The 25,950-nt window shown below is 42.1% G+C and overlaps 1 protein-coding gene across 4 annotated transcripts in view; it reads right to left on the bottom strand.

Annotated features, from left to right (window-relative positions):
* The window catches only part of UHRF2 (ubiquitin like with PHD and ring finger domains 2), a 165,499-nt gene that overhangs the window by 35,702 nt on the left and 103,847 nt on the right, over positions 1-25,950 (bottom strand). For all 4 annotated transcript variants that reach the window (XM_019554794.1, XM_019554793.1, XM_019554795.1 and 1 more), the window contains 3 exons: positions 23,638-23,761; positions 23,130-23,237; positions 16,870-16,974 (listed from right to left, as the gene is read on the bottom strand). In XM_019554794.1, the coding sequence (XP_019410339.1) occupies positions 16,870-16,974; positions 23,130-23,237; positions 23,638-23,761 (337 nt within the window). The remainder of the gene's footprint in view (positions 1-16,869; positions 16,975-23,129; positions 23,238-23,637; positions 23,762-25,950) is intronic.

The following is a 25,950-nucleotide window of genomic DNA, read 5'->3' on the forward strand; positions in this document are numbered from 1 at the left end:
CATTTTTGACCTGGAGGGAAGTGGGCAGTGAAGTCCCCCAGGGCTCAGTCCTTGGGCCCGCACTGTTCAATTTCTTTATTAGTGACTTGGACAACAGGGTCAAAAGCAGCCTGTTTAAATTTGCTGATGATACCAAGATTTGGGGTGAGGTGGGCAAACTAGTAGGGAAGGACAGATTACAGCAGGACCTTGACAGGTTACAGGGGTGGGCTAATAAAAATAGGATGGGTTTCAATACTGACAAGTGCAGAGTTCTGCACTTGGGCAGTAGGAACCAGCAGCACACTTATAAGCTGGAAAACTCCCTTCTTGAGAGCACTGTGACAGAAAGAAATCTTGGCGTCATTGTCGACTCCAAGATGAACATGGGCTGACAATGCCAGGTCACGGTCAGTAGGGCTAACCATACCTTGTCATGAATCCACAGATGCATCTCAAGCAGGGCCAAGGAGGTGATCCTCCCCTTCTATGTGGCACTGGTCAGGCTGCAGTTGGAGTACTGTGTTCAGTTCTGGACGCTGCACTTCAGGAGGGATGCGGACAGCATTGAGAGGGTCCAGAGGAGGGCCACCTGCATCATCTGGCAGGCCCTATGAAAAGAGGCTACAGGACCCTAACCTGATCAGCCTTCACAAGAGAAGGATGAGGGGGGACCTGGTGGCCGTCTATAAACTTACTAGGGGGGACCAGCAAGGTTTGGGAGAGAACCTGTTCCCCTTAGCGCCCCCCAGGGTAACAAGGAATAAAGACCACAAGTTGTTAGAGAGTAGGTTTAGACTAGATACCAGGAGGCACTACTTCATAGTCAAGGCGGCTAGGATCTGGAACCAACTTCCAAGGGAAGTGGTGCTGGCTCCTACCCTGGGGGTCTTTAAGAGGAGGCTTGACGTCCACCTGGCTGGGGTCATTTGAGCCCGGTTTTCTGTCCTGCCCAGGGCCAGGGCTTGGACTTGATGATCTACAAGGTCCCTTCTGATCCTACTTGTATGAATCTATGAGGCAGAGAGGACCATAGCAAGAATCAACAGCTAGAAGTTAAAGCAATACACATTTAAATTAGAAATATGGCATTCATTTAATCATGTGGATGATTAACCACTCAAAAAAAAACTACTAAGAAAAGCAGTGAATTCTCCATCTCTGGAAGTCTTCAAATTAAAAAGGTATGCCCTTTCAGAACACATACTTTAGCCCAAACACAAGTTGTAGTTTAGTCGACCACAAACTATCATTAATTAATATTTTGAAGAATTTCAGTCTTAGAATGGATATTTGGGGCACCTCAGTACTAAGTACTGAACATTTATTCCTTTAATTTTTTCTCAGTCAGGATCTCATCCATGATAGAAAGATAACCTCTCCATCTAGCTTTCTTCACAACCTCTTATAAGAGGGATTTTGACTAGAGGTTGATTGACAGTCCATCTCCTGATGAACTGGGGCCAACCTTTTTTGGCACACATGCCACAAATCAGCCCTACAACCGCCAGTGTAGGGATGGACCGATAGAGATTTTGGGAGCCAATACCGATAGTTGATATTTAAGGAAGCATATCGCCCAATACTGATCCGATTTCCAATACAGCTGCATTCAGCTGGTAAGTCTGTTGTAGTGGAAGGGGAGGGGGGCGGGAAGGGGTGTGAAGGAGGGAGGTGGCAGGCGCTGCCCAGCCGGGGCAGGACGGACGCGGGATGGAGCTGCGGCTTGTGGCGGGGAGGGAGGGAAGGGGCAGCTTCCGCCACTGCGTGCCCCCTGGAAGGACATGGGGGGAAGGTGCCCCTGGATCTGCGTGGGCCGGTGCTGACAGGCTGCAGCTGTAGGAAGGATCCAGGGCTGCACTGGGCTCTTCTCAGTGGGGGCTGGGCTCAGAGAGGGTGGTGGCGATGGCGTTGGGAGGGAAGCTATGGAGAGGGTTACAGCCACCCCAAATTTCACCATAGCCTCACTTCCGGTGCTGCCACTGCCCACCCAGTGCAGCCCCAACTCAAACCCTGCCTCCCCCCATGCGCTGTGAAGAGCCAGGGCAGTGCTGGGTAGATAGTGGTGGCGCTGGGAGCAGGGCTACAGCAAATTTGGGGTGGCTACAACCCCCTCTATAGCCCCTTCTCAGTACCACTGCCACCTGTCCAGCCCCCTCCGAGGAGAGCCCAGAGCAGCCCTGGCCCCAGCCTGCAGCTGCAACCTGCCTGCCCTGTGCAGATCTGGGGGCACACGTGCCCCTGTGCCCTCCCAAGATTCATGCAGCAGCAGGAGCCACCCTGTCCTGGATGAGCTGCGGGTCCATCCCATGTCTGCCCTGCCTCAGCTGGGCAGCGCCTGCCCCTGCCCCCTCCTTCCCTCACTGTGGGAGTACTGATCTGCCTCCCCCACAGCCCGTCCTTCCCCTCCTCCCCTTCCACAACAGACTTACCAGCTGCACACAGCTGTGCTCTGCACTTCACTGCCTGCATGCTGCGCTGTGACATTTACCGGCCAAATTATCAGCCACTTCAGGCTGATTTCCAATACAGCCAATTTTCTTTATATCAGTACCAATCCGATATTGGACTGATGTATCAGTGCACCTCTACCGAAGTGGTACTTTGATCCCTTTCCCTTACCTAACCTGCTGCTCAACTTTCTGCTTCTTGCCCTGTGCTCCCTGACTGAGCTGTTGCTCTGCTTTCTGTTTTCTGGCCTGCAATTCTTGCCTGTTTTGATGCACTGCTTTCTGCTCCTTGCCTTATCTTCCTTTGTGCTGTCTGTCCCCTCCCCAGTCTGCCACATAGAAAGGCTGCCTGTGCCACTTGTGGCACCCATTCCACAGGCTGGCCATACCTGGTATGCAAGGTACATAAGGGTTTTGATATAGAGCAAAGTGGGATACAGGGAGACAGAGAGCACAGAGCCTCCAGTATCTGGGTGGGAACTGGAATAAGGAATATGATGTATGAAAAGAGGGATAACAAAGAGCTTTTTGAAATGTGGTGAGAACAGTTGCAGGGAGACCCTGAAGCAGAGAGAGACTGGAGAGTGGCACACAGGGAGCTCATCGATGGGCTCTTGGTGTATGCAGAGTTTAGTTTACATAAATTGTGACGTATATGTAATCTCCCCCTCCAGGTCCCTTCTGGCCCCAATTATGAATCTTTCCTCTTAAAAAAAATAAAGGCATCCCTTTTAAAATATACTGGGTTTTAGTTTCATTTGATACTTGATAATTAGCTTTAACAGGGAGCTTAGGGCTCCTATTACTTTAAGGGAGAAAAACTGTAGCAGAAAGGAAAGGCAGGCTGGCTGCTCATCAAGCCCAGAATGAGAACTCCTGTGGGTGACTGGGGAAGTAACTTGACCAGAAGGGGCAGGGATTAGGGAGCATATAAACCTGGGGGCGGAGCTAGGGCAGGCAGCCTGACCCTGCAGGCTGAAGGGGAAAGAGCTCCCAGGCAGGAAGACTACAGAAGAGTTTCTGGCTGACACCTGGGCTACCCTGGGAAAATGAAAGCTTGCAGGGAAGTAAGACTCAGGGTAGGGTGAAGTTTGTGGTATAGCCAGGGAACTGATGTTTTATCTTCAGAACCAGTATGGAATTTGTATTTTATCCAGAGGGCTTACTCCTTTGTTACAGTTTCCTGACAGACTGGGCTGGGACTATCAGGGATGGAAAAGTCCTACCAGGGCCCAAGTAGGACAGAAACAGGGCCTGGGGACCCAGTTCCAAGGGCCCAGAGCCAAAGCAGGTGAGAGAAAGGCTGAAACTCAGAAGCCAGGTCCAGCACATAGGCTAAAGGAGAGGAAAGAGGCAGAGGCTGTGAAGGCCAAAGCCCCAACAAGGGAGAGTGATTGAATGGCAACATCTGTGAGGCTTGGGCATGGCTACAGGGGAAGTCAGAGGCCACAATGAGCCCATAAGGCAACAGTTACCCTGGAGACACAGACAGGCCAGGAGGGTCCACCAGAGTGAGTGCAGGACTAGGATCAGCAGGATGTGAGAGGGATCTGCTGGAGGTCAAACAGACTACGGTTTGCTCTAGGACCCTTAGGAGGCCTACCTTTTTACGTTCTAATAATTCCAACGGGTGTTGCAGACAGGGGAAGAAGGAGGGTACCTTAGAGCCGATGTACAGCTGCATGGTTACCAGGTGGCATCATAGCCACCCCTGGGACCCAACACTTGCTACAGAGACCCTTGTCAAAAGACAGCTCTACAATTTAGGATTTACAGAAATAAATATTAGGTAGGATGAAAAATATAAAGTCTCAGGATATAAACTGACTACTAGCAGACAGAGGCAAAAAGGAAAATTTTTTGGAATGGGCAGGCTACAATTTGCTTATCCATTGGGTATTCCACTGTATGGATACACCAGACTAGATGGAACCACTAGGATAACCTGGCATGGGATTCTGATATGCAACTCAAGTAATGAAAACAGTAGAGTTTTTCATTCTTATTATCGTTAGAACCTAGGCACTGGCTTACACTGGAAATTAAAAAAAAAATTCAAAGGGGTTGTGAGTTTAAACAATAATCCCTGCCTTGGGGAAATCTGAAGTAAATATCCACTAAGGGAACTACTCTGGAACTGTTATTCCACATTTACTATTCCATTTAATTTTCCTATATAGGCAAACTGTAAGATTAGTTTATGTACACAAAAGATGAGTAGTTATGCACCATGAAGAACCTCATGCTTGCATATGATTCAGGAAAATCTGGCATAAGTTAAGGCAAATAGCACTGTTACAGTGCTGTCAGGAGCCGGTTACCCATAAACAATGGTATAGCATGCATACTTACTTCACAGTAGAACCAACAGCACAGAGTCAGATCAAATGTAAATTTCAAATACCTGGTTTGAGTAATGAAAAGTACAGAAACTTTAAGAGAATTCTCTCTATGGAACATGGGGCAGGGAACATCCACTGAAATAATTCAATGAAATGTAAATTTTTAAAAGAGATCTGAACAGAGGCTAATATTATGCTATATGTAAAAGGAAGTTTGGAAATTGGACAGCAGGTATATAACAATGTAGGATCTTTCTACAAACCTTTTGTAATGTTACAGTAACAACCTGTATGCAGGAGGTAAGGACTAAAAGGATAAAAAGGACAAAGCTCAAGAGGCTGATAGTGCTGTGTATGCTGGATTTAACAGGTGAAGAAAAAGTCCCAAAGGTGACAGATGTTAAAAGAAGTTTGTTAGTGGCTTTGAATTATAAATCTGTAGGCAGGAAGCTATGAAGGTTTTTTGTTTTGTTTTTTAAATATTTTAAATTAAGATTATCCTATTTCCTCTCATTACAATAAATCCAACCTTTTCCTTTACTTCATTGTCTATTTTTTCCAATTTCCTACTTTCCTAATGCTCCAGTATTTTCTAAAGATTGAAACTGCTTTTCTTTTTCTTCCTAAAGCCTTTTCTCTCTGTCTTCATACCTCCTCCTTAAAATTACCACATTAACTGACCTGTTTAATAGATACAGAACATGTTAGATTCAATTCATCTATGTCCTTTAAAAACTGTATTATCTCAATACAGACATAATCTTATGAGATGCTGAGAGAAACTCCTGTGAGATATAAGTCCATACAACTCATAATGAGCTGACTGAAGGGTACTCAACCCTTCATATAAGGTGTTGAGAACCAGACATGTTCCCTTCCAATCTTTTAATATAATGCCATGATTCACCAATAGTGAGTCATTAGAATAAATTAATGAGATTTGATTTAACAATCTTGGTCCTGTTATGCACACAATTTTCAATCGTTAACATCTGGATCGTAGAGTATTTGAGAATTAGGTCTCTTCTCACCCTATCCAATTTTTCTTTTCTATAGCCTTCTCATATTTCTCCTAAATGTAGGTCTAGAACTAGATTTAAAAGCAGATGAATAAGCAGAAGTTTAGTATAATTAATTTTAAAATAGTTTGGATGACCAGGGTAATGCATTTTCCAACAATAATTCAGAGCTGATCTAACCGTGGATGACACTGAAATGGTTTTACTATATTTGTATAGTTCCCTGCTTATGTACATGTAACTGTCAGAATCTAAGAGCTGCTGCACAGTTCAGAGCAAGTGTCTCTCCTCCTCTTTCAATGAAACTGCTCCAAAGGTACATTTGTCCATTCTCAAAGATGCAATAAAAAGAACTGGATCAATTAAGTTTTACACAAGAAAGACGGTAGAGAAACGAGCCTAAGATTTCTACACAGTACAACAAAGAGGAACAAAATAAAATATCTTTTGAAGGATGACAATGTGTTTTGAACTTAGTGACTTGGAATATGGGACTGCAATATCTTAGGCCAACTTGTACTTTTATGTACATTTAAAGCTTTTTGCTTAATATAGTGATTGCTTTTTTGTTAAAACATCTTTCTGCAATTAGCTACTGCAGGTGCCAAGGCACCAAAACTAAAGTTATGAGGAAGAGACAAGTTGACTTAATTTATAAAACAAAGAAAATCCTGCAGTATACCTAAGCGAAGTGTGAATATGATCCAATTTCACTGAATTTTCATTATATTGTACCCAAAAGATGGCATGCTCCATTAAAACAAAATCTGACTAACCATTTTACAAACAAATCCAGATTTCTCCAGCTTTACTTCAATGCTAGGGACAGACATTCAAAAAGCCTGAGCCTGAATTGATTCAGTCTTTGCAGGTTAGTCTAACCCAGCTAGGCTAAACCAGTGTGGTAACCAGACAGACATCCCAGAAATGCAGGCATGTACCTGCAGTGGCTCAGGCTAAAAGCTAGGGAGTGCTAGAGCAGCCCTTCCTTCCCTTACACAATGCTGAGCTGACGCCCTGACAGGATGTTTTGATTAGGAAGGGGGGGAGGGGTTCCCCCCTTCTGACCAGCCCAGAAGGGAGCTAATAACAGTGTTTATCACCCCTAAGTGTTTATCACCTTATTAAGAAAACAAGGGAGGGACATTACCACCTAGCTGTTGATTCTGCCTTTGACCCATCTGCCACAGCCTAGACTATAGTCAGCATGTGGTCTGCTAGCTAATGCTTAGCAGGGAATGGTGAGGGGGAAGCCAGGCAAATGCCTGCAGTCTGTGCCAAGCTCCAGTCAATAGCAGAGGGGAGGGGCCAGCTCTGGAGCAGAGAGCTCTGCCCAGCCCAGAGAGCATACTGGGGGTGTCTGATTTAACTTAAACCAGCAAGGGGTCTGGGACAGACATTGCATAAACCGGTTTGACTCAAATCAGTTAAGTCTGATACTACATTCAATCAGGTTTATCTCAAACCAGTTTCAGCCATTTTCAGACTGGTTTATGTGCACTGAACATCTGTTCTGTTACAGGTTTAAACCAGTTTCTGATCACTTAAACCAGTTTATGTGTAATGTCTGTCCCCAGCCCAAGATATAACATGTTAACATGTTAACCTAACAAACAAGTTTTAAAATACTAAACCTCAATGATAGTGGACTGGTGAGAAGGTGGATCTAGTTTCTGAAAGCATTTCCTAAAAATCAAAGAAATAGACAACTATAGGTTGTCTGTGTTCCATTACTGAAAGTTTTCATATTCCTCTGAACGTAAACTGTTTATACTAAGAGTAGTCATAACCCTAAAATAGAATCAATTTGTGTACAAATCCAAGCAATACAAGAATTTGGATTATGACATGTCTCTCCCTTAGAAAGCTCAAGGTCAGAATGTATATCTAACTTTTCTAAATTTCAGAAGTGCTCACTTATATGATCTAATTTTTAAAAAGGTTTAACAGAAATGTATGCATGTTACTTGTACTTTCATCAACCTTTTAACATCTCCTTTTCAATAGCTTTTGTAAGAAGATGAGTAAACTTTATAACAGGAAGTTCTGGGGCAGAAACTTTGGATAATTCAGTTATTACTTGGTATTTGCTACAGCCCACTGGCATCCCTTATTTATTGATAAGGGAAGACTTTGTACTCCACATAAAAAAATTCGTTAGCAAAAACTAATTGCTAGTTAATGTAAGACCATGCTAGTCCTATCTACTGAATAGGTAAACATAGCTACTATTTGAAATTAATGAAAAACAAGCTGAAAAGGCTGATGATACAGGGCAGTGCTTTTTTTTTTTTTTTTTTTTTACAGAGCATGACTAACTCTCTTCCCTTAAGTTGAGATTTTTTTTTTCTGACAACAGGCAGAATGTACATTCTGTAAACAGCAAAGGCAATATCCCAAACCTACGAAGCTCAAAATTTAAAGACAGTCAGAAAATATTTAGGGTTAAAGTATGCAACACCAAATTAGAGTAATCAAGGTGATACTTGACTAATTGTCAATAATCCTGATTTTTTTTAACTGTTTGCTTTGTCCTTCTGTCAGCTAGATTCCAACTTTATTGTGAGGCAGTCGATTGTACAGAGGGTAGAAGTCTTCTCAACTGACATCAGGAACAGCATCCCATGTACAAAAGCAGCACAGAAGAAAATATTGGCTAGGCAGATGAGGCTGGCTTCACTGGTGGAACAGAGGATAGAAAGTGACCCAAAACATGGGTGGATGAAAAGGGGTGATGGAGTTAGGACAGGCTCTAAAGTTTAAAAAGAATCTCGAATTTGATGTGGTTGCAAAGGAAGAAGAGCCAGAGAAAAGATTTAAATGTGAGGGGGGTGAGGGCACAACCTGACCAAAATAAAATACAAAATAGATTATTTTAAATGTAAGAATTTTGTAGTCAGGCAAAAGGTAATGGGGGGTTTCGGGAAGCTGAAAAAGAAGTTGCAGCAGTCAAGTTAGGAAAGGAAATGACATCTTATGAGAGCTCAGAGTTTTAGAAGCTATTAGGACAGAAAGAAAAATATGCACCCTAAAGATGTTGCAGAACATGTGATGACAGGATTCAGCTATGCCCTTAATATATAGAGAAAAGGAGAGAGGAAGAATAATAAGCTTGAGGAAAAAAGGACAATATTTGTATTGTTGATAATGATAGTAAAAGGAAGTAGCATAAAGAAGAGAAAAATCCAATTTTTGTAATGTTAAATTTAATCAGATAATTTTTAACCAGCAATCAGACATCCAAAGCTTAGATTCAGGAAAAGATGAATGCAGACAAATCAGAAGTGGAAATATAGATTTCAGTAATCAGTGCAGAGATGGTTTGTGAATCACGCCCTGAGATAGTATGCCTGCTGCAGTGCAGAAAAGAGAAGGAGGATCCACCAAAAGAGCTGCTAATATAATAACCAAAGGAATAGGAAGAATAAAAACCTGCAGAGGATAAATTACAACAGTCTAATGACAATAAGAGACCCCAGAGAAAAAAACTGTTGTTAAAGCAGACAAGATGTCCAGAAGGATGAAATAGAATAGCAGCCCTGAAGACAGGCTAAGAAGGATGATTAGATGCCTTTTACAAAAAGCATACAACTAAACACCTGGGCCCTCAAATGGATTTCCCCTTTAAATAAAAAACATCACACACAAGCACACTCCCCTCATCTGCAAACACTCCTGCCCTCTGAATATTCCTCTCCTTGGGAGATTGGTTCCTTACGGTACTGAGATAAAGCAGGGCTGCCCAACTGGTGGCCCGCAGGCTCTCCTGCTTGGCCACCACCTCTCCTACCACTCAGGTTGCAGTAGCAGCCAGTCTCCAAGCTCCCATTCTCTTCTCCAGCATTTGTGTCCAGCTCCACGTCCCGCATAGGACAATGCAGTGCAGCCCTCAGCCCTGGGGGCATCATCTGCATGCAGCACAAGGCAGTGCAATGCATGGGGCTGAGGGAGGGCGCCCTGCATGACAATATATGTTACTGGGGGGTGGGAGGGATGGAAGTAGGGAGCATCTTTGCACGTGGCACAATGGAACACAGCACAGACAAGCATAGAAGACTGGGGAGTGGAGGGAGCAGCTAAATCCTGTGGCAGTTGCCCTGCCCCTCCATCCCCTTTCCTTGCAAAAGATTCCAAGGGTATTAAAGGGGAAATGGCCTCTACTATACCCTCAGCTGCTTTTATTCAGAAGTGGCAGCAATTTCAGTCTCAAAGATGAGGCAGTTTTTGCTTCAGGTACATGCACAGATTCACAGGACAGCTTGGCAAACTATGAAAATGTTATACAGGCATCCAATAGATGCTATATTTGGATTTGAATACATTTTGGTATGTCTAAGTAAACAAACCCCTGACAGTCAAAAAGGCATAAAAGAGACTTGAGGATACATAATCATGTTAGTGGCCTGTATCAAATGGAAAGTGATGACTTGAGTGTGGAAATGGTGCTAAGGACACCAACCATAGCATATATGCTGTAGATACTACCTATTAGAACAAGGATTGGTGATGGGCTAAAGCTGGCCCATGCAGCTATTTGATCCAGCCCATGGATGTCCAATGTGCATGGCTGGTCCACAGCCAGATCCAGTGTGTGGGGCCAATCCAGCACGCCAGATCACAACTGCAAACCAACTTCACACTGACTCGGACCCATGAACCCGAACTACTGAACCAACCTGCAGGGCCAGAAGGTTGAACACCATCAATCTTGCTGATTAGAGAAGTACAAAATTCCCTTGTTAAGCAGAGATCTTTGATAACTGTCCATTCCTCATCCATCATGTTTTACGATATGTATATTTTCCTGGAAACTGGCTGTTCATATTTCTGCTGTTTGGCTGCAGATACAAACTGGAACAAATTCACCCAACCTGGTTGCCTTTCATCAGGTGCTTAATGCCATTGTAAAATCAGCAGAGGTCAAGCCAACAATTTCCATAAGTGGGTTCATCAACTTTTCTATCAAAATCAAACTGCCTTGTCAGAAAAAGAACCATGCAACCCCTTACGTTTTAATGGGACAACAACCTCAACCTATATACCTGCTTGGGCCAATGCAGATTGATACCAAAAAATGTCACTTCACTGATGAAGCAAAGAACTTTCAATGCTGGGAATAATCTGTGCTTGTAATGTGGTGGACCCAATCACCTTGTCAATGTCACTGAAAACTAAATCCAAAAACTCATCCAGGAAATCTCAACATCCAATCCCAGCAGAAAATTTCAGACTGGATTTGCTAACCAATCCAAGATTTACAATTTCCCACAAACACTACTAATCTGTAGGTTGCTTGCAACTGCCCTGTGTCAACCATGTTGCCAGGTCCTATTCTGCCCTCATTATCCTGGACTGTAAATTCAACTGCATGTATAGGTTGATTCAGGAGCCTCCAAGCAGCTTCTTAGACCTTAGTTTCACAAAAGTCCCTTGGATTTTAGTGCAGCCCAAACCTGTGTCAGTTACCATGGAAGTCATGAATGGTCATTCTCATCTCTTTAGGTCCTGAAACTATTGTCTTGAATCCAAGATGTAAAGCCACCATGCAACTATTCAATTCAACAAAAAAAAAAGATCTCATCATTTTGTAATTATGGTGGGTGTCTGACAGCTATGCCTAAAGGACTTGCACACTCTGTGGAAGACATGGGAGAACACGTTCACCATGACATTGCCCTTGATTGTGCCTCAATACCCTCAGTCCTGTACCAATGTCTGAGTCATCTGCAAACTCTTCATCGCAGCCACTACAATGTTATGCTTACCAAATCTAGTTTGGTTTTCTCACTTTAAGTCTCTAACATTCAAGCCTCTATGCTGCCAATCCCCCCTCCTCCACCACCATTTTTGACACCCTACCTTTCAATCAACCCTACAATTTTCTAACCAACCACCAGGGTCAAAGATCCTGTTTCATCAGGTCTATCCTTTATCTGAAACCAAAAACCTCTTTGAATACCTCAATAAAATATAGACAAAATCTTTATTCAATGATCCACATCCCTAGCCAACGCTCCAACCTTTTTGTCAAGAAAAAAAAACCCTGTTCATCACATCTTTAAATGCACTATGAATTCTTCAAATTAAAGTGAAAAAAATTCAGCACGAATTAATCAACTGACTGCTCTGCTAGAGACAATGTGTTCTGCCAGAATATTCACCAAGTAGAAATACTGCAGCACCTACAACCTGGCATGTAAAAAAACCAAGGACAGCTACAAGAAGGTGTTCTGAACCCAATCCAGCCACTTCAAATGTTTACTGACACTGTTTTGTCTTTCTATCACTTTGGCAATCTTGCATCGACAACCTAGGCTAGTTCAATATTATTTTCTGACAACCACACTACTAACAACCAGAACATACAATGAATGGAGGCTGTTCTGCATGCAAAACTGGAGCAGTCATCCAAAATTCTAGGATGTGTTCACCCCTTAAGGGGGTTAGCACAAAGATATGGTATCACAGGCTGGGCAGCACGGGGAACACAAAAAAGGTCCAATATTTTATTGAGTTAACTCATGTCTAATAATGCTCCATCAGGGATTTCCCCAAACAAATATTTTCACCAAAGGGGAAACCCTCTGGTAAACCACCTATTTTCTTCGCTTGGTAGAGGCACAATCTGTTTTCAACAAATTGAAACAATCGTATATATTGGTGCGCCCAACCTGATGCACCCAGATCCCACCAAATCCCTTTCTGTCAAAGCATTTGGTGGGGAGCAGGAGTCTCTCTCTCAGCAGTGAGGCACTGAAAATCAAGTCTATTCCTGCACGTTCTGACACCAGCTGAGTGAAATGACATCTGGGATAAGGAACTTCAGGCCACCAAAACTATATTCAAAGAATGGTGCCACCACCTGGAAGGCATCAGGTTACAGTATGTATAGACCAAAAATCTGGAAGATCTTCATATTGCTTATAGCCTTAACCAGTGACAAATCTGCTGTTCTCGTTTTCCAAGGTTAAATTTTAAAACTGATATGCTGGCCAGATGCTAGAAACAGGAAAGTTGATGATGCCCTCTTCTACACGAACAAATATTTGGGGCCAGGTCTTGAAATTTAGTCAGTGGTCCTAGGAGACTCCAGATATGCCGAAAGGATACTGCAAGTGATCTGTTGTTGCTCATTTCTTTCCCCAAGATCCAGTTATAACCCAGAACATCTCTGTCCTGATCACTGCTGACAACCAGCCAAACCTTGAGCTTCAGATCTAGAAGGAGGAGTTAACCTACCATATGGGATGGGCCTATGCCTCTGGAGGCAAAGTTTGTTTAGAAATGTTTTCGATCCAAGCCTTCAAGAGGCCGAGAAGCGATTACTACAATTCTCACAGTTCCCATCTAGCTGTTTATTCTGGTCATTTTAAAATACCTGCTTATTTCTCACAATTACTAGCGGCCACATATGCACGATCTATCTGTCAAATTCTGTGACGTACCTGTGCAAGTCAAGACACGCATGCCATGCTGTAACATGTCAAACTGTTTGGACCCTTCCTGACCTTACAAGTCTAACCCTGGCCTTTATAGAACTAAGTGAGTTTTACGGACCTTATTTTGGAGCTATCAATCATTCTCATCAGCACAGGCAAAGTTACTATACCTCTCTCAGCTGAAGGAACAGATTCTTACTAAACTACACATTTAAACTTCATGGTTTGCCAGCCAGACTTATTTCTGATCAAGGTTCAGAATGGCTCCCCCACTTCTGGTATGAGCTTTTTTGCCTCCTAAGATACAATTCATCACTCATAAATCCATCACCTCTGCTCATCACCCATAAATCAATATCCAAATGAAATGAGTCAACCAAATCCTGGAATGGTATCTTTACTACTTTACAAATCATCACCGAGATGACCACTAAGATATCCTTCCTGACCACACATATCCTAGCTATTGCCTCTCTCTATTTTGCCATGGTTGGTAACAGCAGTACTATCCTTTCCTGCCTAGTACCTCCTGTGTTCCTGCAGTCACATCTGTGAAAAACAGTAAACCATCTCCAATGAACCCATGCTACACAGACACTATGCCAAGCAAACCACCATGGTAATTAAGGAATGGAAACAGAGTTGGAGGCATATTCTTTGATACCCTAAAAATACTGTACAAAGGGAAGCAAAGAGTTAATGACCACAATCAACATTACTCTCCAGAAAATTCCAGGTCAGTCCAGAAGCATAAATGGCATAATTAATGTGTGAGCAATTTAGATGCTTTTACCCTCAGAAGTGAAGTTTCCTCCTCCTCTTGTCAACTAAGGCAATTTTTTCTAAATTTAGAGCATGATGCTGTATTGATCCAATTAACTTTATTCATTGAGAACTCAGTGAAATTATACAAGCCAAGTTACTCTTTTATATGTGTGTTTGCTGGATGGGGCATTTTTTACATACACATCTTAAAAGTAGGTAAGACCTGACAATCAAAGAGTCAACTGTCTCCTGTAATACATTTTGGCAAGCTGAATCTTGTTGTTCAGGCTCACATTCATTCATTAATCAATCCTGCAAATACATGCAAGTAAGTACCTAAACTTTCATAATTAAGACTCCTTTAAGATTATGTGTCTTTTCTTGCTCATGTTCAATGAACTAGATGGCACAGGACTGCAACCTTCTATTTCAATTTTTAATAAAATGGTTTGTTGGCTGAAAGGGATGATGGTATGTAGGAAACCACTGAACAGCAGTTTGATTTTCTTTCGCTCCTTGAGGTATTTCTACCTCACAAGCCTCCAATAAAATAGAAATATACAAGTTATCTGGAAATCCATATAAACAGGGTTTGTGATAGGGAAAAGGGAACAAAGAGAAACTAGCACTATTCCCAAGGTGGTTTGTTCATTAAACAGCTGCAAGAATTAAGCCTAAAGGCACAAAACCTTAAAGGCACACAAACACTGGAGAGCTGCAGACGCAATATTTATCTTTCACCCCTCTACCCCTCTACCCTTCCTAGGTATAAAGCACCCAAGACTGGGATTTTATTGGAGCATGTGAAGTAGCACCTAGCTCAGGGGTAAGCAAAATACAGCTTGGGTGCCAGATCCAGCCCAACAACAGATTCAATATGTCCAACAGATGGACAGCCACCAAGCAATTGGATATGGCTTGTGGGTGGCCAGCAGCTTCAGCTGCCATGTGGTACTGGGTGGGTGAGTGGGTAGCACTGCTTCTGCCCAGCAGCATCAGGCATCAGCTGTGGATCTAGGCAGGGCTTCTACTGCACTGGGCAGGCAGCAGCAGCAGCTGTGACACCACCAGCAGGTTCTGCATCAGGGCTCTGGAACTTGCTGGCTGTGCCCACAACTGATGCTGTTGCCTGTCCAGCTTGCAGCAGCTCCTTCCTGGGTCCACTGCTGATGCTGCTGGAAGGTTCCAGGTCAGGGCTCTGCGTGGGAGCTTTCACCATGCCAGGAAGTCAGTGGTGGCAGCTATGCATGGTGCTGGCAGGTTCTGCATCCAGGCTCCTGGACCTACCATCAGCATCCACAGCTCATGATGATGCTCACCTGCTGTGGTGAACTACAGCTCTGGCAGGTTCTGGAAGGAGGGGGAACAGGAGGAGAAGAGGGATGGGGAGAGAGACAGAGAGGAGAGCAGAAGAAACAAGAGGAGACAGAGGACAGAAAAAAAAAAAGGGAGACAGAGAAAGAGAGAAAAGGGGGGGGGGTGGATGTGGCCTTCAACAGGTCCCCAAAACTCATTAAGTGTCCTCCAGCTGAAATAACTGCCCACCTCTGACCTAGCCACACCATTAGTTTGGTGATTGAGAGGGGGGATACAAAGCCTCCAAATGTTTATTCTCTATTAAAAATACAAGAATAGGAGGGAGCGGGATTAATAAATATAGCATCAATGCCACTACCAAAAAACAAAAGGAGCAGCAGCATGCCCCAGCTACCCAGCTGTAACTGTTGAGCAGCAGACTCATTAGGGTGCCATGGCCATGTGCCTTGGGGCTTGGGTTGGGGATGACTCTAGGGCTGTAGTAATGTTCCAACACCAAATACCTCCTTATGTGACTTCTCCAACAGAGAGACATTGATGCCTTCAGAGGCCAGCTCCCACAACAGCAGCAGCTGGGTAACTGCTGTTGGCAAAAAATAGATAATATTCTGATGCTAGTTAGGATGTTTGCTTCATTTTCTTGTCTAATGTCTCTTTCCCTGCAATTAACAGCTGCCTGTGTTTTTAAAAAACAGGTTGCTTACTGCTTTATTGTTCACCTGTAGCATGACTCTCAATTCTGCTTGATAGAATAGAGCTGCAGGAGAGGGAATACCCTGCGTCAACGTTATTTTGATTACACAAAACAGTAGTCTATTTGCATACAAATCTTGGTCAGGTTCACGAAAAGAAAGGACAGACAAGATCTATATTACAGTTCAGCTTTAAAAGTGCCTTGATTACTCTAGTTAGATGGTGATAAGTATAGGTCACTAATGTGGACCATTTACCAGTGTCGTCCTTTGCAGCATGGTGATACAAAGTACAGAGATTTTCCTGGTTGACTCTGAGAACCTTCGACTCTCAGCTGAATCAATGATAGGTCAAGGACCCTAAACACTTAACAGGATCAGGCCCCATGCTTTTACCCTGGCCTTAATCAAATTAAATTTGTGGTGGTTTTAGAAACTTTACAGTTATAATGGCCAAAGGTTCGGGCAAAAGAATGAAGGTATCTATCTGTTCAATAATCAGTTTACTTAACCTGAAAGCAATAAAAATGATGATCATGACAGGATGTAAAATGCATAATTTCCAAAGCCCACTGTTACAGGCTCATCAGATTTTATATGCATTCTCCATACACTATCTTTTACGCACAAGCCAAAATCCAGATGCAATTGAAGTAATTTACATGCAAGCATGAAGCTGTCCTCTATCATTGCTAATTATACAGCCTAAAAGATATTTTAAATATTCATATGAAGTCAATTAAGGATTAATGATTGATCTGCATCCTCACATCATTTTCATAAACAAATAAATTTTGGGTCAACCATGAACTTAATGCCACATGTTCCTACAACAAATCTTGAGTGGTTTGGATAAAAAGACATACCACTTCATCTTCAAATCCTCCAGCCAGCACAAGGGAGTAAGCTCCATCATTACTGCGTCCATGGATTCCACCAACATGAGGCCTGTGAACGCCTGCTTCACTCACCTTGGATAATAAGAGATACAATTTTTAAAATAACTTACTGAAGTAAATATTCATCAATACTCATCTATAATAATTAAATTCCTGTTTAATGAAGTGGGATTTTAAGAGAAAATGTCTCCATAATCAGGTGTACAAAAACTACCATGGGAAAACAAGATTTTGTTTGTTTTTAAAGGAAGAAAAGCCAGAGAAAGGGGACTAAAATTCACCCAAGGGAATCTGCCAAAAAATGAAAGTATGCAATACTAGAAAATGGATAGGTACCTTGATAACTCACAAAATTCACTAACAGCAAAAGTCCTAAAGCCATCTGGGATACAAGTGACCGTTAATCTGCACCTGGGCAAAACACATCTAATAACTATCTATCTAATTAGGCAACATTTTGTATTTTATGTGATTACTCAAGATGAGTGTTCACAATGAATCACATTTCTGTGTTACAAGAACTTATTTCCACAAGTGATACTTTAGAGATTTCTTCCCAAGTCAAAGACAGTTCTAATCCTTACAACAGTGATGATCTTAGGACGTGTTTGTGCATATGTCTACGTGTGTGATTTACACAAATAGCATCTTTAAAGGAAACTTAAGGAGTTGTTTGCATTAGAGCCTACAAAAAGGAAGTAAGAAATGGGCAGCCCCCAAATTCTCATATATCCATTATCAGGAACCCATGTATTATAACAGAGATCACTGAAGTTGGTCAATAAAGAACTTAAGAAAAAAGTTACGTAGACCAGAGTTAAAAGTTTTCTCCTTAAAAATAAGAGAAAGAAACAATATCAAGGTGTAGTTATATTTAAAGAAGTGTCTATGTAAAAATGATGCTGTAGCAGGATCAAGTTCCAAGGACAGCTGTGATGGCCGCTGGTGACCTCAAGACCCCTGCCTTACTCTGGCTCGCTAGGTACTCCCCACCCCTTTCTCATTCTCTCCTGCCATGTCCTGCTGTTATTATCTGATTTGGAACTAAGGGAGAAGCTGTCCCAGGGTCCCAGAGTAAGCATTCATCTTCCTCTGGTCTACAGGTTCCTTATGAACTGTACCTGCCTCAGTTCTGCTTTCAGGAGCTAATTCTGGCCCTCCTGGCCTGTCTATACCTTCCAGGACACTAACCACCTTAAATGGCTATTTGTGGTCTCCAGCCTCCCCTACAGGTGTTACCACTTAGTCATTTCAGGAGGCACTCAGTCCAAGCCCTATATCAGGCCTTTATGTCCTTTGTTGGGACCTTGGCCTTTTCAACCTCGACCCTTTTTCCTGGACTCTTCTGGCTTAGGTCCACTGTGCCAGGCCTGACTTCTGGGCTCCAACTTCAGTCTCAGCCTTATCAGTCTGGGCAACCCCTGGTCTTGCCTCTCTAGAGCTCTGGTTTCACCCCCTCGGGCCATATCCTCACCCCTCAAGGGCTGCAGGCCCCTGGCTCTTTCTCTGCCCCTCTTGAGCTTCAGACCTCTGGCCCCTAATCCTGATTCTCACCCCTTTCATGCAATGGTCTTTTCCAATGTAGGTTCCAACAACCCCTTCCTGGTCAATACCTATTCATGCACTGAGCCTGACCTCTGGCAGGACTCACCACAAACATGTGCCCTTCAGGCATCACTGCGACCTCCAATCTTCCCTGCTAGTCCCTTACTGGTCCTCTGGTTGTAACTAAAATTAGAAACACTCTAGATGCACAACAACATTTAGCTCTTCTGAAAGCTCTCAGTTCCTTATTTTTAGTCTGCAGGGCAGCAGGGGGCCCAGGTAGTCTCTCAGCCACAGTCATCATGGAGTAGCTTTTTCCCTGGCAGCCCGTACAGTCTGACTGACTCCTGGACTCAAGCCCTGAGTTATATGTTGCCTAAGCCCAGCCCTTCTGGGTCATGTGAGTTTCCCCCAGCCACCACAGGTGTTCTCTTTTAGGTTGGCTGACTGACATCTATAGCAGCTTATAGCTACTGGGCGAAAGCTATAGCCCTGCTCCCTGCTACAACTGTAGGACACCTAGATCTGCAGTAAGCCCTCTGCTATCCCAAGCAATCACTGCCCTATTGTACTACTGCAGAACAGCAAGCTCTGCCATAAGCACCCCCAGACTAAAGTACCCAGGCAACCTGTTCTTCTACTACTCTTAATGGGCAGATGATCCCAACTGGGGGTCTCCCTACTGCTGGTTTTCTCTTAAAGTAACAGGGAGCCTCTGGTATACAGATACCATCTTAGTGAACACAGGGCATGGACAGATGAAATAGTTATACAGCTTTAAAATGGGGTGGAGAAGGGACTTAATTTACTGAAAAAAACAGTCTTACTGCTTTTACCTCTAATAAACAGCACTAGATGATTTTGCTGAAATCAACTCTGGCTTGTGTGCCATCAAAACTGTTAACAGAGATGTAAATAAATTACTTGTTTTATTACTACTTTTGATAATGGCTAGACCAAAGAGAGTAGAACTTGACTCTACAACATTGCCTGTTAGAAATGTTGTATAACTTTTTATAAATTTATAAGCAGAGTATATCTGAACTGGAAGTCAATGAAAAATATATACACACAGAACTCTGCAATGCCAGGGTTGTAGCTCAACTTTTCATAGAATAACTGCATTTTGAAGAATTTACTTTAGATCTCTTCACAGAAATATTCTTCAAATATGATGTAATTTTGATAGTCTGTCAAAAAAAGGAAATACTGTAATGGAAATTATACTTTTTCAAAGTAAGTTTAGAATCATATTACCATAGAATGGGAAGAGACCTCAATGGTCATCTAGTCTACCTAACCCATGGTCAAATCTCAAATGCCAAACTGACTATTCCTAAACCACCCCAGATATGTCTTTCCAGCCTCTGCTTGAACACCTCCTGTGAAGGCAGTTCTTACCATATTCCTAAGTAGCCTTTTAAACTGTCCTGCTGGTCCTACAATTAGAAAGTTTTCCTTTAGATTTCTTCTAGAACCAACAGTTTGCAGCGCTGAGGCTGCGTAGTAGAGGTGTGTGAAGCTTCAGTCCCTGATTCGATTCAGCCCAATTGAGTGGCCAAATCTCTGAATCGAATCAGGAGATCCTTTCATCTCTCTGAGTCGAATCAGAACCCTCCGATTCGATTCGGAAAGAGTCAATGATTCGGACATAGACACAGCTTTAAATGTTTTTTCTACATACCTACAGGTACCAGGCAGTTTGTGAATGCCAAGATGGTGGGGCAGATGGAGTGTCCCACAGGAGCGCAGGGGGCTCCCCAGCACGCTCAGCAGCAGACCCAGAAGTCCACAAGAAGCACTTCCCATCCACTTTTGGTCCACCAGGGAGTACACGAGGGGCCCCCCTGCACCTGCCCTGCTTGGCAACTGGTGTCTCCTGGGCCTAGGGGGGCACCTGGGGTCCCCCTGTGGCTAATTGCTGAGCTGAGTGTGGGGGGCCTAGCACACTTGGTGGTGGACCCAGATATGGACCAGGAGTACTTCCAATCCAGTTTCAGGTTCACTGCCAAGCATGCAGGCCTCCCCCACTGCACTCCTGTGGGACGCTCCATACACCCCACCATCACAGCATTCATGAGCTGCACCTGGTACCTCAAGGTATGTAGAAAAAACATTTAAAGCTGTGTCTATGTCCAAATTGTTAATCTTCAGATTCAGCCAAATTGAATTAGGGACAGTGATCCGAATCAACTGATCGAACCACTGTCTCCAATTCGTGCTGAATCCAAATCCGAATCGAATACGGCCCATTTCACACACCCCTACTGAGCACTAAGGGGACTCTTGTGCGCACATCTCAGCATGCTTTACAGACTCCCAAGTCAGCCTAGCAACTGATGACAACAGTGCACAGGTCAGCCCTGATTGCCTGCCCCAGACTGATCACGATTAAGTTGTTTCTCCCTGCAGCACAATATAGGATTGTAAAGGGAGCGTGTTCTACTTTGGAGCAGCAGAGATGCACAGTCTCCTGAGGATGGGGGAGGAAGGAACAAAGCACCCTGGAAATACTGGAGGATTGTGCTGTGGCTTCTTTCAGAAGGTAGTGTATACAGGCTCTCCTGGCAGTGATTTAACCTTGGTTGCTCTCATATTTACCTTGGGATCAGCAACTCTCCCAAGAGAAGCTGAATATCTGTACATGGCCTTAAACTGCTTTTCTGAAGTTTAAAGCCATTGCCATTTGTTATTCTCCCATTAAACAGAGGGAGAACATTTCTTCTTTACAACAGCCTTTCAAATATATGAAAACTTATCTTGACACCCCTCCCTCTAGCTTCCTTTTCTTCAAACTAAATATACCACCATGGTATCATCATATACCTTGCTGTTATATCCCTTGTCACTCTCCAGTTTCTTAATGTCCTTTGTACAATGCTATACCCAAAAATGAACCCAGTTACCTAAGGCCTGACCAGCAATAAGGAGAGTGGTACATTGAATTTTCACTGAGAAATTTAATGAACTGGACATCAGGAAAAACAAGAAATCCTTCTGTACCAGATTTATTATATTTGGAAGAATTCAATGCTCAATGTTCTATTCACTGGAAAAACCTCAGTAGCTGCATTCACTATAGAACAATGGTTCATGCATTTTTCTGACACTCTTGTTGCAATTTGAAAGATGGAATAAAAGGTACATGAAACGAGTAAACCTACAAAGTAAACCTACTGGACAGTGCTTATAGGCATTCATGAAGTATCAGAATTTGTAAATTTTGTAGATGTATTAAATCAGAGATGTCAAACATGCCTGGCCCATTGAGCCAGATATGTGGCGTGACAGTGGTATGCAGGTTGGACCACGCCCACAGACCAGCCCTGATCTGGAGTGGGGGGCGCTGGATCAGGAGTGGGCACCGTGTATAACACAGTCCTGCCAGCCACTCTGTATGGCCCTAAAATCTTCAAATGCCCTGGGTCTTCAATGGGATTATCAAGCTGCACAATACTTAAAGATGATACAATGATTGCTCTACAATGACTGCTTCTCAAATTATCTTGAGAATTATCCCCTATTTACATGCCGGGGTCCAGGAGTGGGTGCTGAAATCTATTTCTGCAACTTTATTCAACCATTGAGGCAGGACTATAGCTCCAATCTTCCTTAGAACTCTTTATCAGTGGGAATTAGAAATCACTCTGGGAAACATCCATGTCAAGAGCCTGAGTTTCACCTCTCTGAAAAAGAACAGCTGGGAGGTAAATGTGACTTTCTGACAATATAGGAAAGAACTGTGCTAAACATATTACTTGACGGTAAGCTTTAAAGTGGGGGAGTAGGTTGACATTGCTAATTCAAGAACTACTTTGCTTCCTTCTACGATGTAATTCCAAGCTATTTTCCAGCAAAATTCGGGTATGGAAAGTTCTTGAAGCACAATGGTAATACTAAAAGAAAGGCAAGCATTTACTGGATGTCATAACCAAGTTGTTGAAACATTTGGAGCGTTCTCCATCTGTTCTAGTAGTTAAGTAAGCAAGGGAGGGGCCGGGGGGGGCGGGGAGGAGGAACCTCAGGTGCTAGGGATTTTAGCCCCAAAATCTGTGTTGCATTCCTAAATGCAATACTCCTTGTTCTGTCCTACCCACACTCATCTCTGCTCAAGTAAACAGAAACTCTGTTTCTATTCAGCTGGATTCAAGAGAAGTACAATAGAAATATTCTTTGGACCACTGGGTCCAAAATAGGAGAAAAAAATTAGCCCATTTTGAAAACAAGACTAGGAAAAATAAAAATGAACCACTTCTGATAGCCACAGAATTCGTCAATGTCAAATGAAGTGCAGGAAAAACTACACTATCACTGAAGGTACTTATGTTGATTATCAGTATATCTCACTGGAAAGAGATGTATGCAACACTATGGTAAAAGCTAAATCTTTTCTAAGTTTATTTCCATGGGACACTAGGTTTTTCTCTCTCAGAAACCTGAGTTCTAAACCTAAATTCTGTCCTAATATGTGGGTCCCCTTAAAAAGTTAATTCCATTTTTAAAGGTATTACCAATTCTATTTATTGAATACTTAAAGTATGCAATATCTCAAAAGCAGAATGAACTTAAATAAACTATAATTATTCTAAGACAAGCATCAGAAACTAAAATCATTTTTACAACCAAAACACCCCATGATCTTTGTTTTCTTGAATTTTACTTGCTTCAATTCTAAAACATACCTGAACTCTGAATTTCCAGGTTGTTCCAACAGGAACACCAGGTATAGGTCCATAGTGATTAGAAGGAACAATAGTGCATTCCTTGGTGCGCCCAACACAGGCCATACCCTAAAATCAGAACAAACAGAAAATATTAATTTTATGATCTTCAAGTTTTTAGGAAAAGTCTAACGTGAACAAGGTTTTCTTGTCATTAAAAGGACATTTTAAAAACTAGATTGATTAAAAAATTTTTAACAACAATTTTAAGTGCAATCTAATGTTTGTTTATGATATCCTTATCTGTAAGTCATCCTTAAAAAATATTTTTAGCTTCTTAGAGACAATGTGCAAAATTCAGTATTGTTTTACAAAAAGTGTAATTTCAAAGACTAATGTATAAGTTCTGCCTACTTTGTGGCATATAATACAATACTAAATTATGCACAATAAAGATATATGCCTGGTTACAGGTGCAACATATGCATACACACATAATGCAGTATTTTTTTTCCTAATTATACTCTACCTTGCCCCAATCTCTCTGGCTCTCAGTACTGGCAGATGGCATCTTTGCTTTCTTTTTACTCTGTTTGAGTTTTTCCCCAGCCTTTACAACTTCATTAGAATCATTTTTGCAGGAAGGACAATACCTAAAAAAAAGAAGTTTTGACAGATGTTGAGTTGCTCAATATAATGGCAACATACTTTGTATAGCTAGAATGGTGTTGACTTTCCAACTTAACTGAACATTTTCAAGCTATTATTCTGAGCTGAGGAAATAAACCTAAAAAATATCAGCAACCTCCAAAATAATCCTAATAGTATTATAATAATAATGCTCTATACTTATATTGTACCTTTTATCTTAGAGTCTCAAAATACTTGATGAATTGTTTACTTTCTCTCAATCATTTCCAGATCACGACAGTTTAATTTACAAGTAAAATTTTCATCTGACAGCTATGCAAAATCAACTTGAAATCTGACAGTCAGGCTAGATTTACTTTTTGCATATCACCAGTAATTAAAATTTTGTAAGCCAAATTCCACTTTCAATTCAAAACTGTACCATCTCTTAGTCTTCCATAGGGATAAGAGAGTGCAACAGAAGGAAGACTTGGCTTTGAGATTGAATCATAATTAACAACTCTACAAGACTCCAGCTTTCCCCTAGCTGATAGTACTGCAAAATAAGGTATAAAAACACCTTTTTAACCATATGGAAGAGGTCTCCTGAATAAGAAGCTGCCATTTTCACTTTTCTGCCATAATCACACTAAGTAATGGTGGCATCACCCTATATTATAAGAAACCTATTACATACAATTGAGGCACAAAGATAAAGGAGTTTCCTCAAATTTGTAACAGTGATGCAAATACAAGTTAGAAATCTCCACTCCCCATACAGATGCATTTATGAGAAAACCAGTCTCTTCCAAATTTCTGTAAGCAAGCAGAAGTGGCAGAAATGACTGCAAAAGTTTCTTTTAAAACTCTCTAATTCCTGTTTTTAAGTCACAAATAATTTTATTTTGGGTTGAAAATTTTCAGAATGAATAGTGTCCAAAAGTGGACATTTCTACTCCATTCATTAAAAAATATACAGTTCAGCTACTTGCAAGTCAACAACTATAAAACAAAATTTCCTACGAGAAACACTTCAAGCCTGATCCAGCCAGAAAACGGGCACTCTACATCTAATCCGAAGCCCAGTACTTAAGTAAATGAGCAGCCCTACTGAACTGGAATGTGTAGTGGAAAGTGAGGCAATGAGACTGTTAGTTTGCCTTAAGTAAAGCAAGTGATTAAGCAATTTGCTGTATCATGCCAGCGTGGTGTCCACCTTCCACTATCAAGCAATTCCCTTCAGGGCCTTGAGTCTTCCACTGAAAATTGGTGTAGATTTGACCTAGTTAGCAGTCTTTTAAGTCACACGCCATGCATAGTACAGTACACTTTGTACTTCACCTTTGGCTAAGCTTCTAAAGCAAGCAGCTAAGGAAAGTTGTGCTGTGTATGCTAGTTTCTGTCAAGTGACATAGCCCTTAAGTTACTGTATACAGAAAAGCTGTACAATTTGTTAAAAATGCTCATACTACAGTACATGGATGTTGATGAACAAACTCTATAAAAAACAGAAGAAGTTTAAGGGCAACTCCTGGCTACATTATCTTCAAGCTGCAAAACCCACATCAGCTTCAATGGGGCATGATTTGACCCAAAAATCAATAGAGATACCAATTAGCACAACAAAATAAAAAGACATGAAAATACTAGAGTCTGCAGGCACCCTTCTAAAGTTTTAACAAAAACTTAGGTTATATGAATGGTGTTGTATTGTGCTATCTGAAGAACAGAATGCAATAATCATAATGAAAAGTACTGTGCCATAATGCACACTCACAAGAGGGCAAATTTAACTATGGCAATTCTTGTTTTATGACTGCTTAGCCATGCACTCTTAATGTTTCCTTAACTGAGTTTTTGTATGGAATATTAAATACTGTTTAGCATATAAATAGTGATATTAATCTGTATGAGAATGCCTTATCAACATTTCCCAAAGTACAGACTGGGAACCAAGGGGGTTGACCAACTTCAAATTAACAACATTCAAAAATGAAAACTTTTTCTATTTTAAAATAAACAAAAATCTGGTAGACAATCATACTGCGCAGTTACCTTAAACTAGCAAGCAAGGAGGGAAGAAAACAAGGCGCTGTCCTTCCTGAGTATTCCTGTGCTGGCACATTACTACATAGTTGCAGTCCTTTTACACACAAATGAACAACAGGACTGCACAAGGCTAGCACTACAAAGCAACCCAAAAAGGGACTGC

Source organism: Crocodylus porosus, unplaced genomic scaffold (assembly GCF_001723895.1).
Source record: "Crocodylus porosus isolate Cpor-Errol unplaced genomic scaffold, CroPor_comp1, whole genome shotgun sequence".
Classification (NCBI taxonomy): domain Eukaryota; kingdom Metazoa; phylum Chordata; order Crocodylia; family Crocodylidae; genus Crocodylus; species Crocodylus porosus.